The sequence below is a fragment of the Pleuronectes platessa genome, chromosome 21 (assembly GCF_947347685.1).
Source record: "Pleuronectes platessa chromosome 21, fPlePla1.1, whole genome shotgun sequence".
NCBI lineage: Eukaryota > Metazoa > Chordata > Actinopteri > Pleuronectiformes > Pleuronectidae > Pleuronectes > Pleuronectes platessa.
Genome location: NC_070646.1, coordinates 1410729 through 1428745, shown reverse-complemented (window position 1 = coordinate 1428745; position 18017 = coordinate 1410729). Strand labels below are relative to the sequence as shown.

At 47.1% G+C, this 18017-nt stretch overlaps 3 protein-coding genes across 3 annotated transcripts; 2 read left to right on the top strand and 1 right to left on the bottom strand.

Moving 5' to 3' along the window:
• The first annotated feature begins 183 nt into the window (after positions 1–183).
• armc7 (armadillo repeat containing 7) lies at positions 184–2130 on the top strand. Its single transcript, XM_053414486.1, has 3 exons — positions 184–382; positions 960–1103; positions 1301–2130. Exons 1-3 carry the CDS (start codon positions 295–297, stop codon positions 1645–1647), a joined length of 579 nt encoding a protein of 192 aa, XP_053270461.1. The 5' UTR covers positions 184–294; the 3' UTR covers positions 1648–2130.
• A 304-nt stretch (positions 2131–2434) lies between these two features.
• Positions 2435–17935, bottom strand: acsf2 (acyl-CoA synthetase family member 2). The gene is made up of 16 exons (XM_053414474.1): positions 17752–17935; positions 16222–16417; positions 13943–14071; positions 13553–13606; positions 13334–13452; positions 12754–12916; positions 12563–12658; positions 11983–12134; positions 11547–11638; positions 11377–11453; positions 4828–4935; positions 4417–4568; positions 4184–4325; positions 3352–3462; positions 3206–3274; positions 2435–2635 (listed from the first exon to the last, which is right to left on the bottom strand). The coding sequence occupies exons 1-16, from the start codon at positions 17847–17849 to the stop codon at positions 2585–2587; spliced, it is 1809 nt and encodes a 602-aa protein (XP_053270449.1). The 5' UTR covers positions 17850–17935; the 3' UTR covers positions 2435–2584.
• Positions 6005–11214, top strand: chad (chondroadherin). The gene is made up of 4 exons (XM_053414478.1): positions 6005–7152; positions 9099–9262; positions 9361–9518; positions 10295–11214. Exons 1-3 carry the CDS (start codon positions 6367–6369, stop codon positions 9500–9502), a joined length of 1092 nt encoding a protein of 363 aa, XP_053270453.1. The 5' UTR covers positions 6005–6366; the 3' UTR covers positions 9503–9518; positions 10295–11214.
• Positions 17936–18017: the final 82 nt, after the last annotated feature.

Sequence of the window (18017 nt, the reverse complement as noted above, 5' to 3'; positions counted from 1 at the left end):
TTCAGAAAACTGACTTCATCCTCTCCAAGGTGAAGATGAAGCATCGTGTTGTTATGTGACGTCTCAGCAGACACGTGACACAACATATCTGAGGTTGTTATGAGCAATAAAATAGGTTTGAAATTGAGTTTTAAACGGAATGAGGCGGAACCTTCGTCTCACCTCGCCGTCGTCGCACGGACTCTTTAGTTGGACGGACCGAGCAGAGAAACTTCAGTGTTTTGACTCCAAACAGTGAAATGATGAAGAGGATGAAGATGGAGTGACGGTGAAGGTGAAGTTCAGCAGGAGAACATGAGGAGGAGCGACTCGACCGGAGGAGCGGAGCGGTTCGAGTATCTCCAGACTCTGGTGACGGAGTTCCAGGACACGGACAGCGGAGGTGAGGTCGGTTTCACTTCGTTTGACTGAATGAATCCCGGAAGTTCCACCTGAGACCATCACGAGGAGCGAGACATTTAATAATAATAATAATAATAATAATAAGTCGTGAGCTTTATTATGAAAGGGCACAACATGTGACGTAAACAGGAAGTAGGCTGCAGATGAGTCACACTCATCTCAGATGTTTTGTCTGATAAACTGTTTAATGTCCACATATTGATAAATTGATTAATCTGTTCATTACCCATGTGCGAGTTTGACATGATCAAATATGAATAATTGAATTATATTCTGACGCAGGCACAAATATTGATATTTAAGAGTTTTAAATAATGTGATGACGTTTACCCACACAAGATCAACTCCTCATTTCATATCATAAATTAAAACACACTCGTGAGTTCTCTCTCATCGCTGCTTCTAAATAATCATTTGTAGTTTGGCCTCTTTTAATTGATCAGCTGATATTACTCATTAATAACCTAGAGATCTATGATTCAGGCTCTTTTCAAAGAATGTGTTCAAAACGTTTTCATTTGTTAAATTTCTTTATCATATGTTTTTCATTGCATCAGAGGCCAAGGAGCAGGTGCTGGCGAACCTGGCCAACTTCGCATATGACCCGAAGAACATGGAGTCTCTGAGGGAGCTGCAGGTGACCGACCTGTTCCTGGACATGTTGACCGAGGAGAACCAGAACCTGGTGGAGTTTGGGATGGGTGAGTGTTGCTCCTGTGAACCGCCATCTTGCTCCTGTTGCCTCATCACGTCCTCCATCACCTCTGTGGTCTGTGTGTCGTGTTCTCAGGAGGGTTGTGTTGTCGTCTGTGTGTCATGTTCTCAGGAGGGTTGTGTTGTCGTCTGTGTGTCATGTTCTCAGGAGGGTTGTGTTGTCGTCTGTGTGTCATGTCCTCAGGAGGGTTGTGTAACCTCAGCATGGAGCCGCAGTGCAGAGACCTCATCCTGCAGAGCAGCGGCATCAGCTTAGTCACCGACTGTCTGTCCAGCCAGAGGGAAGAGACCGTCCTGTCGGCCATCACCACGCTCATGAACCTCACCACGCCACAGTCCCGCTCTGACATCACCGCCCCGGCCATCGTGCAGTGCATGCTGCGCTTCTCCCTGTCGGAGAACCCCCGGCTGCGCAGCCTGGCAGCCGTGTTCCTGCAGGACTGCTGCAGCCGGGAGCAGGTGGCCCGGGCCGAGCTGCAGATGCAGGGACAGCAGACGGCCGTCGGGATCCCGCTGCCCAAAGACAGCTGAGATGTTTCCTCTCTGTGAGTGAAGGCAAATGACTTTGTACCGTGCGGCCATAAGTATGTGGACGTTCCAAGTGCAGAATGTATAGGGGAGGTTTTCAACAGGAACATCCCCTGCAGCTGAGGTTCTTTGTCTTCTTTCCCTGAACTATGGATTCAACCTGCTGCTCTTCTTCTTCATCCTCCATCAAAGTGCTGGTTTGAACAGACGATGGAGTTTAGCTGCTGTGTTTATTCTGACCACACGAGGGAGCCTGGAGAGTTTCAGTTCTGGGTTCTGTTAGTACTTTCTGCTGTGGACCACACACAGTATGAGCCTAATGTCATGAATAATAAATAACATCTATTTTTGTCGAGTGTTGGGACTAATAGAGACTGATACTGTTTGTAAAACCCGGCTCACCATCTGCAGGAGGGTCACGGTTATGTCCTGAAATTTAAAATCCAAAACCCCAAATATGTAGAATAATAAAGATCTCTACATAAACCTGGAGCGCTGTTTGTTTTCTTCTCGCTCTTCAGAACTATTTCTGGGCCGAGTCCTTCAGGTCTAGACAGACGAGGACATCCGATCCTGCAGCCCGGCGTCCGGTGGACTGCACATGAAGCTCAGACTCTGGAGGAAATCATTTGCAGCTTTGAATGTGTCTGGGATCCTTCATTCGTTTATCAGCCACAAAGTTTTCACTTTTGTTTCTGAATTCCAGAGGCTGAGGAGGCGAGCTCCTTCCACCGAGGTCAATAAAAATACCTTCATTCTTCCCGTAAAAAGAGAAACACCCAACGCCTGGTTTTAATAATGTCATACAAAATTTAATTCATCTTGATGTAAAAATATGTTTCTGCAAGAAGGAAAAAAAAAAGGATCTTCACATTCTGCCTGAGTCTGAGCTCAGTTAACAGAGTTTAACATCAGTGAGCGGAGCCTCTCATTTCCACGTTCACATTCCCAGCTGCTTCTCAGCCACCTCACACAGTTTGTTCTTCTGCACCTGCAAAGAACCAGAAGAGGCCGGTTTCATACTTTGTGGTCAAACATGAGATATAATAAGGATGTTTCCATCTAGCTTTCTAAAACACGATTTATTGTATTTCCTAACAATCTGTAGCTAGAGCTTCACTCAAGGGCAGCCTGGACTGGGGACAAACCTGGAGACAGGTTTTCAAATATGCATCGGGTGCAGTCGTGGAAAGAACTGTTAACACTGAGTGGATTCTTCTGGTGCGGTTAAGTAAATTGTTTTTATCTGGGTTCCTCTACCGGGACCGGGTGTGCGTGCAGACGAGCTATTAGCTCCAGTCCCTCCTGTCTGGGGGCATTCGGGGGCAACACCATGTCTACAGTGAATTATTCCAATCAGCGTCCCAGGAGAGAAACTCCAGACCCAGAGGGGAGCTGATGTTTCTGTGTTGCACGTCGCCCCCGCCCTCATTCATCAGAGACTCTTACATTAGCTGCTAAATATATACATCTGTGCTCACGTATCAATAAACACTTTTACAGATTTACAGGAGTCCTGGAGGAGAACGCAGCTCAGCAGGAGCTCAGTGGAGGAACTCACCTTTCCAGTCACAGTGACGGGGAAGCTGGTGACGAACAGCACGTAGCGAGGGATCTTGAAGTGAGCGATCTGAAAGCAGCAGAGTCGACGAGTTCAAACACAGGAAGATGAAGTTTAACTGTGAAACACTGAACATGTGCTTTTACCTGATCCTTGCAGAAAGCTCTGATTTCCTCTGCAGTGCATTCCTCTCCTTCTACCACTTTGATACAAGCACAGACTTCTTCACCCATGTGAGCGTCCTTGACTCCGACCACCTGAGGAGCACAGAGAAGAAAAACCATGAACCTCTGAGGAAACATCAGTGATTTCATGTTAAAGAGAAGAAGAGTTACTGCCTTGAAAACAATGCTACGGTAAAACAAGTCAAAATAAACCAAGTGTTCAACGTATTTAATGATAAAATGTAGAAAACAAACCGTATCAGGAGTTTAATCTCATTCTTCTGAGTTTGAATTTTCCATTTATAAAAACTATAAAATGTTATAATATATAAATTAGTGAGAGATCAGTGGCAAGAAGGAAAATAAGACTGGACTCTGATCCATGGTGTCGTCCGGTTTTTACTTAGAAACTAAAAGTTAGAAAGTCAGGAAGCTGATGTTTTTATTCCCGACTGGTCACTTTATTAGGTACACTTATGAAATCGTATAAGGTTCCTTCATGAAGACCAGAGAGTGTCCTGTGATTAAATCATCCGCTGGTGCAGAAGACCTTCAAACATCTGAGGCGTTTTCACCATCTTGTCCCAAGTTTTACATAATCTATCATTTGTAAGGGTATCATTTATGGAAGTTACATTAAATTGCAGGAGTAAGGCGTGTACCTAATAAAGTGGTGACTGAGTTTATAGTTAGGCCCTTCTCCTGTATTTACCACAGTGGTTAACAGAACCAGTTTACTGTGCAGATCCTTTTTTTTTAACACACAAATGTTTTGGTTTCTCTTTCATCCGGGGCCTCGCTGTGTGGAGCTCACCTGAGCCTCCATCACTTTGGGATGCGTGTGCAGGAACTGCTCGATCTCCGCCGGGTAGATGTTCTCTCCTCCTCTGATGATCATGTCTTTGATCCTGCCCTGAATGCGACAGTAGCCGAACGCGTCCATGCTGCCGATGTCGCTGCAGGAAACAGGAAACGTTGTAAACATCAGCAGCTGGAGTGAAGATCCAGTTCCCACCTCTGGTTCCAGTGTCGTGTTTTTTCACTCACCCAGTTTTGTACCAGCCGTCTTTACCGATGCACTCCTCGGTCTTGGCCGGGTCGTCCCAGTACTCCAGCATCACGCAGTATCCTCGGATCAGGATCTCCCCCGTCGTCCCCAGAGCCGCCAGCTCGCCAGTAGCTGGGTTCACGATCTTAGCCTGAAGAGATTTACAATCAGGAAATCACGTTCATCACTGCAGAGTTACCTCAGTGTCATCAGGCAGGTGGACAGGTGTTCCTAATAAAGTGGTCACTGTGTGTGTTAATGGATTTTGGATAAATATTCTTTCATACATTCACTTTTGCCTAAATCCTTTGAGGTGTGTGGTTGTAAAATGATAAATCATTGATGTTTTATACACTGGTTTGTGTGTGATGCTGGTGTGGTGACTGGAACCCGGCACTGGGCCCACTCACCTCGATGTGGTCCAGGATGTATCCGACCGTCTCGCTCTTCCTCTCGGCGTTGTCCTTCGGGGACGCGCAGAACGTCACCGGGCTGTTCTCCGTGGTTCCATACCCGATCTGCCAATCACACAAACAGGATGAGTGTGTTCCCTCGTGTGCAGGTTGTGCTCAGCTCAGTGACACGTGTGTTGCTGGTGTTCATCTGCAGCCGGGTGGTGGAAAATATCAGATCCTTAAAGACCTTAAACATGCCAGATTTTTATATATATTTAACTGTTATAAAACAAAACTCATTAAAAACTAAAACTACTGAACTTAACGACTTTCCACAAACTTTCCACACGACCGGAGCTCGAGTTTCTTTGATGCTTTAGTCGTTAAAATTAAAACCTTTCAAGAGGAAAAGTGCAGTTTAAGTTGAATGAAATATAAAATGAACTGTTCACAGCTGCAGATTCACTCAGAGGCAGAAACAGGCGAGTTCACCCCGAGGACGTTTACCTGGAAAATCAGGGAGGAGACGATATTCCCAATAAAATGTTAGATTTGTTAAGCAAACTCTAGATTCCATTTATCCTGGACGGGTCCCTTCATCTTCACTGGTTCTGAATTTATCTTTATTATTAAAAGCAGGTGTAAAAAGTATTTCTCCTAAAAGAGGCTTTGTCCTCAGAGCTTCTCTGACGTCCAGCTGGCGACAGGCTTTGAAAAATAACTTCTCGATGTCTTTGCAGTGGAAACCTGATCTCTGCCTTCGCCCTCTGGAACTCACGGCTCCGACTGAAAGAGGCCGTTACATGTGACCCACCACACGCTCACACTCCACTTTCCCAAAGACAAAAAGCACCAGGAATGCACGGCGGCATTTAACCTTTCATTCCTGGGATGGTGGCAGAATCGTTAGAGCTTTAAATGAGCGTCTCACACCTCGCTCCACATCTGGAGACGATTACAGGTTCTGAAACATCTGCAGAGGAGCGGCCACCGCAGAATGAAAAACAATGGACCCGTCTGGCCAACGTGCACAGAACCGGACTTCATGAAACACGTTGGGACTGTTATAAAAAGACATATCACAGCGTCTTGTTTTTGATTTGCCTGCAGGGAGCATGGAGCATCGTGTCCTGCAGATGTGAAGACGGCAGCAGAGAGCGTGAGCTGGTCCACTCGTCCTCTTCCTGCTCGTTCAGGGTTAAACTCTCACAGACACTTGACTTCCTCCTGCAAACCTCTCACCCTGGCAAAGCCCTCCTCGCTTTTTTCCCCTCAAGGAAATGTTATAAATAGTGCTGTGTGTTCTGTTGACTCAAAGTGAATGTCTCTTTGCACTGCCCACCTCTGCTCACCTTTTCACTCCTCTCTCCGTCCGCTTCTCGCTCAACACAAACACACAAACACACACCCCCCCTCACACACACACACACACACACACACCCACACTCCGGTTCTTCTTTGCATTTCACAGTTCGTCTCGGCTTCTCTCGGAGGATTTTCTTCTTCTTCTGCTGGTTCTGCTGAGCAGCTGGAGGAGAGGAGCTGGGAGCCAGGATGCGTTGTGTGAGCTGGTTGTTGTTGGGGACCTGCCTCCTGGTGCTGGGCCCCGCCGTGCAGGGAGCCCCGGGCCAGTGCCCCAGCCTGTGCCACTGCCACGGGGACCTCCAGCACGTGATCTGTGACAACGCCGGGCTGAAGAAGATCCCCCAGGTGTCGGACGCCACCCGCCTGCTGAACCTGCAGAGGAACAGCCTGGGCCACATCCCCACAGGGGCCTTCAGCGACAGCAAGGGGCTCATCTCCCTGCACATGCAGCACTGTCAGCTCAGAGAGATCGGCTCTCAGGCCTTCAAGGGGCTGAAGAAGCTCGTCTACCTCTACCTGTCCAACAACGAGCTCCACAGCATCAAGCCCGGCGCCTTCGAGGACCTCACGGAGCTCACCTACCTCTACCTAGATGGGAACCAGATCAGCGACCTGGCCAGGGGCATCTTCTCCCCCATGATCAACCTCTTCATCCTGCAGCTCAACGACAACCGGCTGCGTGAGCTGCGGCCCGGGACCTTCACCGGGGCCAAGGACCTGCGCTGGCTGCACATGAGCGGGAACGAGCTGACCACGCTGCAGCCGGGCTCTCTGGACGACGTGGAGAACCTGGCCATCCTTCACCTGGACCGGAACAAGATGTCCACGTATCCCAGTGCGGCCATGAGCAAGCTGCGTGTGGTGGAGGAGCTCACGCTGGGGAGGAATCCCATGAGGACCATCCCAGACAACGCCTTCCAGAGCTTTGGACGCTACATGGAGAAGCTGCACCTGGACAACATGAGTCTGGAGAAGGTCAGTCTGAGGCTTTAATGTGTATTTACTAAATAGACTGATGCTAATATTTAATATATCTAATGTGACGTGCTGTGGCTTAAAAAATATACTGGTAACTTAAAAATAAGTTAAAACAAAGTGCTGCAGATGTCGTTTAAATATATTCAGCTACTTTTCAAACTGAAGACTGATGGTTGTTTAAAACAGTTTTTGTAAAGAGTACATTTTCCTGAAAGAAGATACGACAAAGGTCAATTAATCTATATCAGGAAAAGGTCTTAGTGTTTATGTATCCGTCTAAATATTAATTTATTTCATAGGGTTTAGCAAACACGTATATTTAACGTTGTCTTTTGAATCAGTGTGTTTATAGAACAGATTTGTCAGACAACACGTGATCATGTTATTTATCATTTAACCTGATATAATTTAGAATTTATAAACCTTTATATATAATTTATGTAACTGAATCTTTGCTGTAACCTGATTCTGTGTTTCTCCATGTTTGAAATGACACGTGCTGAAAACAAGATGTCACTTCCCGAGCACTGAAAGAACAAGCCTCCTGGTTCTAGTCTTATAATGTGAAGGTTGAAGGTTGAAGGTTGAGTTGACGGTTTCACTACATGTCCAGAGGTGACGGTGTCTCTGTGGAGTGAGAGATTCCAGTGGGACGTCCAAACTCAAGAGTCCGAGATGAAGGTTCCTCTGAGACGTGTTCAAATGACCCGGTGGCTCAAAAGTCCGTCTTTGTCCCCTCGTGAGGACAGTGGTGGTTTAATGGGTCCGGAGACATCGGGAGGTCAGGACGTCCACGTGGCTTCAGAGACAAACGTGACGGGTTTCAAACCAAATCTGATATCTTCATATAATATAAAATAACATCTGGCTGCTACATGGTAACTGGACCCTGATTAAGAATGAATTAGCAGTTGCGATGCTGATGTTTTCACTGTGAAACATCTGTTCTGTTCCTCTGGATCTCACAGCTCCAGGATGAATGTACACACTATTAGCTCTCTGCTACACCACACTACTTCTCAACACATTCCTGAGCGCACATTGGCTTCATGCTTGAGGTTAATCCAATATTTGAGTGTACTTGTGCCCCAGCGTGGAGGCATCCCAGAGGGGGAACTGTGTGAGCGCCAGGTGGAGGCAGCAGGAGGAGGCTGAGATGAAGCCTCTTTCCATCAGGTGAAGGTATTTTTAGAGTGTTTTTGTTTGCTGGACCTCGGCCAAGCAGGTCTAATTATTACACAAGTGTTATTTTCAGCGAGGTGTGCTTTCTGCTCTGGCCAGGCGGCTCTGGTAAACAGGTCAGGAGGGGTTAGGAGACAGGTAAACAGAGGCCGGGTGTTCCACAGGGCAGGAACAGGAGTATTTTTAGCTTTGCCATCTCTCCGGCTGAACGCACAGTCGGGCCCTGTGCGAGTGGCTTCCTGGCAGAGGAGTGGCCCGGAGAGGGGGACGACAGAGAGATTGGAAAAACACCTCGGCCACGCTGGAAGGCATCCATCTGCCGCTGCTGCAAAACACCCGGCCCTCGGCCACGCGCCGCTCGGCAGTGGAAAATTTCCAAACAGCCTCTTCTCCTCCAGACTCACATAAGACGAGCCTTCAACGCTCGGCTCTCTCTCTCTCATCGCCCCTCCTCTTCCTCCCGGACGAGGCTGGACGTGGATCCCTTCACCTCACACCCCTCTGGAGCTTTTAGCGCCCTCGCAAGAAGCAGAGCAGTGAGCGTCAGTGTTTGCTCTGCTGCTGCAGGAGGGAGGATGAGAGGAGGCTTTCATGCCAGAGGAACACTGGAGAGAGTTCCCTCATTGCTCTTCATGTGTCGGCCTCCTGACCGGAGGGATGGTGGCTCAGCCTGGGGGGGGGGGGGGGGGGGGGAGCCACGTGTCAACAACACTGCGTCTTCAATGCTGTGACATGAGAAGCATTTCTTTTGTTTTGTCTAGTTCTCTGACGGTGCGTTCACCGGAGTGACGGCCATCAAGTCTCTGCACCTGGACAACAACAAACTGAAGTCTCTTCCCAGAAGCCTGGAGCTCAGCACCATCACCAACCTCACGCTGTCCACCAACCCCTGGAGCTGCAGCTGTCAGCTGGCTCCGCTGCGCAGGTGAGAGACCATCAAGCCCAGAGGTCACATCCCCTTGGATGTTCTCACCTCTAGCATCACTAACTCCCTGACTCTGATCTTTGCTTCTCGACCGGCAGGTGGATGGACTCGAGCCGCAGTCGTCCAGACGCACTGTGCGCTTCCCCCCCCGCACAGCGAGGCAAGCAGGTCCGAGACAGCGCCGCCTTCAGTGGCTGCAGAGTCAAGGCCAAGAGAGCCAAGAAGGGAACACGTCCCTGAACACGCAGCCGGGCAGGTATCTGACAGATCCGGACTCACACCCGCTTTACACCAAACTCACCAACTGACTTAAAACGGTTAAAACTAAAAACTAAAACAGATCATCTGGGGTCTCTCAGGTTGTGAGATTATTTCTTCACCAGGAGATTCTTCAACTGTTTATGTGAAACTCTTCATTTGCTTCATACACATAAAAGAATAGAATCAATCTTCTCATCAAACAGAACTAAGGCATCATTTCCAACTTTTCAGATATTTTTAACTCCAGGAGGAAATGTAGAGACACAAATATTCAGCTCCAGGTTTCTGTGGCTCGACGGCTTCACCACAGGTCAAAACCAACATCTCATTCCGAACAGGCACTTCACTACTCAAGATGTTTTCACTGATCACTGATCTTTTATCTGAGGGGATTGTTTGGCCTCCACTTGGATCCAGAATCACATCTTTTACCCTGATGGTCCAGTTCTCAGCTGCTCAGTGGATTCTTGTTTGACCACAGGAAGTTTGAGGCCGTTGTGGAGTTGGCTCTGCTCCGCGTGGTTTTTATTTTTCTCTTCTATTCCTGACCGCAGAACTCTCTGTCCTCCCCTGTGTCCTCCCCTGTGTCCTCCCCTGTGTCCTCCTCTGTGTCCCCCCCTGTGTCCTCCCCTGTGTCCTCCCCTGTGTCCTCCCCTGTGTCCCTGACTGATCTTTTCCACGTTGGCCCTGGGGTCCAGGACACCGTGTCCCGGTCGCGGGCTCTCCGGACTCTGTTTGACTTGGCCTCTGATCTTTGTGTCTTTTCCACAGGAGACGCTGTGAGCAGGAGCCTGTCCAGGGGACCGGCTACAACCAGAGCTACGCTAACGCTACTTCCAGACTGTCTACTCATCTGTCAGATGCCGTCACTAGTGTAAACACAAACAAATTCATAGATACACACCTGCTCTGTCTGCCTCACGCTCACACACACACACACACACACATTTTATCATTTACTTTTCACTGACTTATATCAAAGATGCTAAATATAAGTATGAAGTGGATAACGTGCAGGCAACCATCAAATATGAAATGTCAAGAATAAACCAGAGCCTCAGGGACGTGGTGGGTTCAGAGGCAAACTGACGTTTAAAGCTGCATGATAAAACTGATTGTTTGGCCACTAGGGGGCAGTGTTACAATCTGTGAAAACATCGGAACAGACTGCGGCTGTGTCTCAATTCAAACGCCATCGATCTGTACCCGCTCAAACTATCCCAGGATTCATTGTGCTTCTGTAAACAAACTGTTTTTCAAAGAGGTAACAGCGTCAAGTTTTGAGCTTCAACTCAACCCAACCGCTAAAGGTTATTGGATGGCGCCCTGAGAAGGAGGCGGAGCCCTGAGTTGAGACACGGCTGTGAGGTTATGTTCAGAGGCCGAACCCCGGTCATGGTGTCACAGACGATCCAGGAACAATCACAGTTTGGGTTAAAGAAGTGATTCAACATTCTCCAGCTTCATCTGTCATTCACATCAAATTGAAAGTTTGAGTTTGTAAAAATTATTGATTTGAAAACAGATGTTCTCCAAATGTTTGCAAAAGTCTGTCGGCTAAAAAATGAAAAGAAAAACGTTTTGAGTGTTTCCTTTATGCATTTCTTATGTTTTCTCGTTATCTTTGCGTTTCCTGGACTTTTGGAAGTGGAAACAAGTTCTCACGTCCAATAAACCTTTCATAAAAAACATCTTTCTCTTCCTCTTGATGCTTGATGAAGAATCTGCTTAGAAAAATGGAGTTGAGGGTGTTTTTCTTAGGGGTTTGTCTCCCCCTGGTGTGTGGAAGCTGAGTTGCATCATCTGTGATTCTGTTCTGATCGTTAAAGAGACGCAGGTCGAGATCCACTCACTGTTATTTCTTTGAGGCCCATGTCAGAGGACACCTTCCTCACGAGCTCTGGAGGACAAGGGGACCCGGCCATGATGCCTGGAGGTCAGAACAAACACAGCCTGAGAAACTGTTTGAGGAGAGACGGGTTTATGAATCCATAAACAGCTCAATATCAGGCTCCTGTCTCACCTGCTTCCAGTGACGACAGGTCATATTTGGCCAAGTCAGGCTGGTTCACCATGTCCACATACATGGTGGGGGTGCCGTAGATGAAGGTGCACCTGAGAGGGACATGAACAGAAATCCTCTTTAATGACAAACTTCCAAAATAAACCTTCAAGTAGGAGAACAACAATGTTTTTATTTAAACAAACATGAAGTAATGCTAGAGGCTCCAAACTGCAGCACAGGATTATTAAAGTGATTGTTATTACTTCTTATTATAAAGTCAATAAGTGAAGGGAAGTTAATGCAGATTGTCCTCAGACATTTTCCTCTGAAACTACATTAAAAAACATATCTGCTGTGTTTTAAGAATTCATAAAAACTCCTTGAAGCTCAAGCAGGTTTCTGCAGGTTTTAGAAAAGTCATGGATTACATTTGGATTCTGATTCCTGACGTTACCGTTCGCTCTCCACCGCGGCCAGGTTGGCTTTCCCGTCGTAGCCGGTGGACGGGAAGACGAGTGTGAGGCCGTGAAGGGCCATGCACAAGCCCCCCCCCACAGAGCCGAAGCAGTGGTACAGGGGCACAGGCAGACAGATACGGGTGTGAGGCTGCAGGGACAAAAACGGCAGATTAGAAAAACCTCTAAATGTATTTAAGGAATCAGAAGAGCAGCAGAAACTGGGTCAACCCCCCCCCCCCCCTCTGGATCGTCTTAAACTTTAAAAATTAGTTTGGTGTCAGCAGTTTCTCTTCCTGTTTCTGAACAAAGTCTCCTCGTGTGGAGGACTGTGTTTGTCTCTGTGGCTCATTCCCGTCTTCATTAGTTCATTCTGAAGATGTTGTAAATCTTATCAAATAAATAAATCCATATAAAAACACCACATTAGGTAAAACAAGTTTCATTTCTAGGCTCAATAAGCTCATGAAACCGCTGCAGATTTTCAGAGTCAGAATATCTTTCACATTCAGAAACGTGAGTTGGTTTCAACACGAGTCCTGAGAGGAGGAGGAGTCAGGAGGGCCGAGACAGACTCACCCTCCAGGTGTATCCGACCCGTAAACCAGTGAAGAAGGCGTTGTTGACCACGTTGTGATGGGACAGGGTGGCTCCCTTTGGACTCCCAGTTGTGCCCTGGGGATTAAAGTGAGAGACATCGTGTTTATAAAGTCGTACGCTGCTTTTATCACGTTCTTAAAACTTCTTAAATCGTAAACTGCCACCAGTACCGAAGTGAACAGGATGTTTATTGGGTCGTCGAAGGAGATCTTCTTCTGCAGGTCCTGCAGCTGCAGCTTGAAGCGGCTGCTGCCCGCCTGCATCAGGTCGTCCATGTGGAACATTCCAGGCTGTCGGCTGTCGAGAACCACCACAGTGCGCAGATCAGGGAGTCTGGGGGGGGGGGGGGGGGGGGGGGGGATGGAATGTTGGTCATGTTGCATAACTGAGACGCTCCAGGTTAAACAATAAAACATGTGGCAGCTTCCACCTGCTGCTCAGCCTCTGTTCTCCTGCCTCACTGTACATGTAGGAACACAACAGCAGCTGGGCACTGATCACATGTTCACATTATAGATGTTTTTTATGTTGATTTATTAAAATGTCCCAAAGAGGATTTTCCACAACACGGGAAATAGCTGAAAACTCAATTATTGTAGTAGTACACACACTGTATACACCTCAAATGATATTCACTCCCTTTCCCACTCACCCACCCACACACCCAGGGAAATCAAATAAGACACCATGTGTAACTGTGTGTAACTGTGAATCGTCTGTGCTCCACACTGGGAACATGCAGTCTTATACCTGGCGCTCCTGATGTCCCCCGGGGTGGACGTCTCGATCTCGGGACATATCTTCTTCAGCATGTCGCAGTACTTCTGAGTTTTGAACTGCGTGGGGCACACGATGGCTTTACACCCAACCTGCAGGAGGAGGAGGAGGAGGAGGAGGAGCAGAGGAGGAGATGAAGGGTCTGAGCGCCACATCGGTATCAAACCAGTGAAATGTGAAGGATCCACCGACCTTCTGCAGAGCGAACTCCACCTCCTGCTGCTGGTACGCTGGGTTCATGGCCACCTGACAGTGTCAAACCAGAAGAAGCTGCTCAGGGTCTACTGACATTTGGTCACTTGAGTTTATTTCCCACATTTCGTTCTTTTATCATTTATTTCCTGAGATAAATAAATGATAAAAACAACTGTAATGTCGCCTAATTCCACAGGTTATTGAAGATGAATCCCAGAACACAAGAAGGTGTTCGTCCCTCAAGCTCGGTGTTCTCTCTACTGAACGTGTAAATATGAATTGGACTGATGTATAGTTTCACGTTAGCTGATCACTATCCTCAGCGGAGGATGAATCGTGTTCCTCCCGTCACCGCTCCGCGCATCGTGCACTTCAGCTCCGACTCACCATGATCACTCCGGCCTTGGCCGTGGCGAACTGGAACAGGATCCACTCGTAGGTGTTGGGTCCCCACATGCCGAGCCGGTCGCCTTTCTTCAGTCCCAGAGCCAGAAGCCCGGCTGCGGCCTGGTCCACCTGCAATCACATGACCAGAGGTCAACAGGCCGATCAGAGCAGGATCCCGTCCCACAGGGTTCTGATCCGACAGTAACTCAAGGAAAAGAGCAGTTTCAGTCTCATGACACCACTGTGACCTTTGACCTCTGCCCAGTTCACCTGTGAGTCTAAGAGACAACTGGTGAAAATGTGAAGAAAGTCCCTGAAGGCAGAGCACGGTGAGTTTTAACCTTTGACCTTTGACCAACCGGATCTAACCAGATCTCTGTGTGTAGTGTCTCTCGAGGCGTCCTGAAGACAACATGTCCACAAGGTAAAACTGGTTTTGTGGGATTTTTCTGAGGTAAATCTCATAAATCTAATCTTTGAGTCAAGTGAACGTTGAAATTTGAAGAATTTAGATTCAGGTGTTTTGAAGTTTGACGTTCAGACGACCTGAAAACATAACGCCTCTGGACACCTGCTGCCAGTGACACATTAATGAACTGGTTTAATACTGGTACAAGTTCTTGAGACTGAGAATCTGTGCAGGTTCATAAGCATAAAAAACAAAAGCTACACGTCCTCCAGAACCTGTGAGACATCGCCAGAGACGGCTGAGGCCCCGGGATAAACTGAATAAAGCAAGATAAGCATAACAAAATAAGAAATTCACCAACGACCATGAGCTAAGTACGTATATAAAAAACTTTGTGCAAGAGAACAGAAATGTTTTTTAAGATTACTGCACTTTATTTGAAGATAATTAATAATTAGTAAAGTCAAAAGAGCTCCTATTGAACCTATGTCTGGTTTCTGGATATCATGACTCTGTGTTGCCTCATCGGAGCAAAGTCTAGAACTTAAACAAACACTGAGTTAAAAATATCTCATGTCATAACGACTCATAAACCAAAACCAGACAAGAACAAAGAAACAGAAATCTGATTGAATCTTGAGATGACGTGAAGAAGACGGGTTCTGAGTTCTGAGAAGATCCCGGTTCCTCACACCTGCAGCTTCACGTCCTGTCACAACGTGGCTCCTGTTATCAGACGGTTACGTCTCCGCCCGGAATCCACAGGAAACATTTTAAGGTCACTGGGTAAAAGTTCAGATCCTGGAAAGTCCTGGACCTTCTGACACGTCAACACGGTCACTGACATGTTCTCAGCCCAAGAGCTTCAGTCACCTTTCACCCAGAACTTATCTAAATGCACAGATGGTCAGATATCATTTGATTATTGAGCTAACTATACTTTACTTAAGTATTTCCAAGTTATGTAACTGAACACTTTAATGTATAAGTTTCTTTTTAATTCAAGTGTATTGAGATTTTACACACTTATATTTGTAAACAATTTCTTGTCCCAAACTCACTTTGGCAAAATAATAATTTAATAAACCCTGTTATTCATCCCTCAGTCTTCAGTCTTCAAAGGAACCTGAATGTTTGGATGAAACTTTCACTTCCTGAGGCGCAGGAACTTCTTAAGTGAAGTTCAACTTGGCTGAACTTTGACCCAGTTCTTTCTCTCAGGCTGCACCTCCAGCAGTAATAAACCAGGTCGACCACCAAGCTGCCGTCACATGGGGGGAAATCCACCAGCTTTCCAAACTGGTCCAGTTGGAAACCACAGTGAAACTGGAAACTCACCACAACAGATTCACTTACTGCACACAAAAGATTCATCTGGACTAAAACACCACAACGCTCCTTAGTGCTGTTTTAACTTTGATCTTTAAAGTTCAGGAGTTTGTGTCGTTAGATAATTATTCATTTATAAAAGTTGTGCCTCCAAGAAAGTGAAACAGTTACCAATTCAATCTCTGTCTGATATTGATTTACAGCTTTTTCATTTCCATAACTCGTTAGGTTTATGTTTACAATGTTTATACGTTTTCAAATGAAGGATGTGTCTCATGGTTTGTGTGTTTGTGGAGCTTGACGCCTTCAGACTGTGTGAAGCCAGTTCAGCCAGTAATTTGTTGTGGTGACAAAGTTCAGGTTCCATCACGAGTGAAGGACTTTTCTTTTCTTTTCGAGTCAAGAGCCTTTGATCCCACTCACCTGTCACTATGAATCAATAACATGGAATTATGATCTGAACGTTTTAACCTCAAACTACATTAACCCTGTTGGGTTTGTAGCAGTGAACATGTGAGTCATCAGCTCGATGGACACTCACGTCCTTCTGGAACTCGGAGAAGGTCTTGCGGACTCCATCTTGCAGAAAGACCACGGCCTCTCGGTCGGGCCAGCGCTCCACCGACCTCAGCAGGGACTCGGCCACCGTCAGGTGGAGCAGGGACGTGGACGAGGTGCCGTGGACGTAACTGGTCGTGAGAACTGGGACGATGGGCGGAAAGTCCACATGGAGTCCACTGCAGGGAAACACGGGTTAGAGAACGTCTTCACAGGGGGTTGCATCGGGATATAAGTAGATGGAAGCTAGTTTATGAATATGAAATGAGTTCTGATTGGTTACACTCAGACAGGAAGGTTAGATTTGACACAACAATCAAATGAAAGCTAATAGAAGCAAACTGTGCTGCCCCTTTAAATGATGGAGCACCTCAAGGCTCCAGTCTCGACTTATAATTTTGATAAATAGATAATAAAAAATCTCAAAACACCATAAACCATGACCAGGGCCCTTATCTCCTGCTGAGCTGATAAGTTGTGTGTCACATGACAAAGGTTAAGGTGTGGAGAGGAGAGGCCTCCAGCAGGTTTGGCAGTTGTTCCACTTTTCACTCAGAATAAAACGATTAACAAGGAGCTTCGGCTTCTGTGCTGATATGAAACCAACGAGCAAATTCATCTTCACGTCAAAAAGTCAAGAAGAGAAAACTGTATCGAGTAGAATCAAGGGGAAAGTGTCACTGACTCTAAATCGAATCCCACCTCTGTAAAAACACGTTGTATGTGAGTATTTAAACTGCTGATGAACCCCCCCCCCCCCCTTAAGATGAGTCTTAAAGATCAAGTTTTTGCAGTTATTTGGAAAAAAACAAGCTGATTTCTAATAAAAAAATCATAATGTGTATATATATGGAAGCAGCAGCGGACCCTGGACGTGTGACGTCAGAATACACATTCTGAGACTGAAGTTGATGAATTATTTTGTGACGTCACTTGTCGGTGTTGCACTTTGTCGACGGTCCCTGCGCGAAGAGCCCGACGCGTCCAGCTCATAGACTGAATATAGAAATACATATAAATACATATTCATACCTATGAATACATATTAGCACATATGAATACATATGCTGCTAAATACATATCCGTCCAGCTGCTGTTTATAGTTTTACCGAAAGTTCTCTGTGTGCGCGCGCGCCCGCTGATTTCAAGATGTTTACGCACAGCACGTGCACGCGGATGAGTTCCTTTCCGACACTTTTAAGAGCTGTTAAACACGTGACTCGCTTCAGAGCTGTGGTTCGACGATGGGACTCGAACCTGAAATCAAATGTGCATGAGAATCTGAAGATGCTTTGAAGTCTATTCTGAACAAAACAAGCTGCCCCCCCCCCCCACACACACACACCATAGCCCCCCCCACTCCCACGCTCACACAAACATCTCTGAATTCCTCTGCAGCAAAACATCTGGAGCTCTGCACAATCACAGGGTCCGTGATGTCATCTATATCCATTACAAAGGGCTGAAGCTCCGTCGTGTGAGTCTGAGACAAAGTGAAGGTTCTGCCGCTCACCGCCTCGCTGCAGGAGATCCGGAGATCCGGGTCCAGATCCTCGGGCCCTGCAGGAGCCTCCCGGCCAGAGTCCTGGAGCAGAGCGCGACGTGATGCATCTTGGAGCAGCTCGGGACTGAGACTCTGCACCGAGACTCTGCTGCTCCTCGATCTGCAGGAGGCAGTCCACCCTGCAGTCCCGCAGTACCAGCCCCGGCCTGCTGGGGGCGCCACACGCTGCAGACACTGACACAGTCCATATCATAGATGATTGTTTTATTAATCAG

Bases quoted from the DNA above. Each gene is read 5' to 3' on its own strand.
- chad (XM_053414478.1), top strand. From the start codon at position 6,367: ATGCGTTGTGTGAGCTGGTTGTTGTTGGGGACCTGCCTCCTGGTGCTG. The intron at 7,153-9,098 runs GTCAGTCTGAGG...TGTTTTGTCTAG, and splicing joins ACAACATGAGTCTGGAGAAG to TTCTCTGACGGTGCGTTCAC. The intron at 9,263-9,360 runs GTGAGAGACCAT...CTCGACCGGCAG, and splicing joins CAGCTGGCTCCGCTGCGCAG to GTGGATGGACTCGAGCCGCA.
- armc7 (XM_053414486.1), top strand. From the start codon at position 295: ATGAGGAGGAGCGACTCGACCGGAGGAGCGGAGCGGTTCGAGTATCTC. The intron at 383-959 runs GTGAGGTCGGTT...TCATTGCATCAG, and splicing joins CCAGGACACGGACAGCGGAG to AGGCCAAGGAGCAGGTGCTG. The intron at 1,104-1,300 runs GTGAGTGTTGCT...TCATGTCCTCAG, and splicing joins CCTGGTGGAGTTTGGGATGG to GAGGGTTGTGTAACCTCAGC.
- acsf2 (XM_053414474.1), bottom strand. From the start codon at position 17,849: ATGCATCACGTCGCGCTCTGCTCCAGGACTCTGGCCGGGAGGCTCCTG. The intron at 13,607-13,942 runs GTGAGTCGGAGC...TGACACTGTCAG, and splicing joins CCAAGGCCGGAGTGATCATG to GTGGCCATGAACCCAGCGTA. The intron at 12,917-13,333 runs GTATAAGACTGC...CCCCCCCCCCAG, and splicing joins GGGGACATCAGGAGCGCCAG to ACTCCCTGATCTGCGCACTG.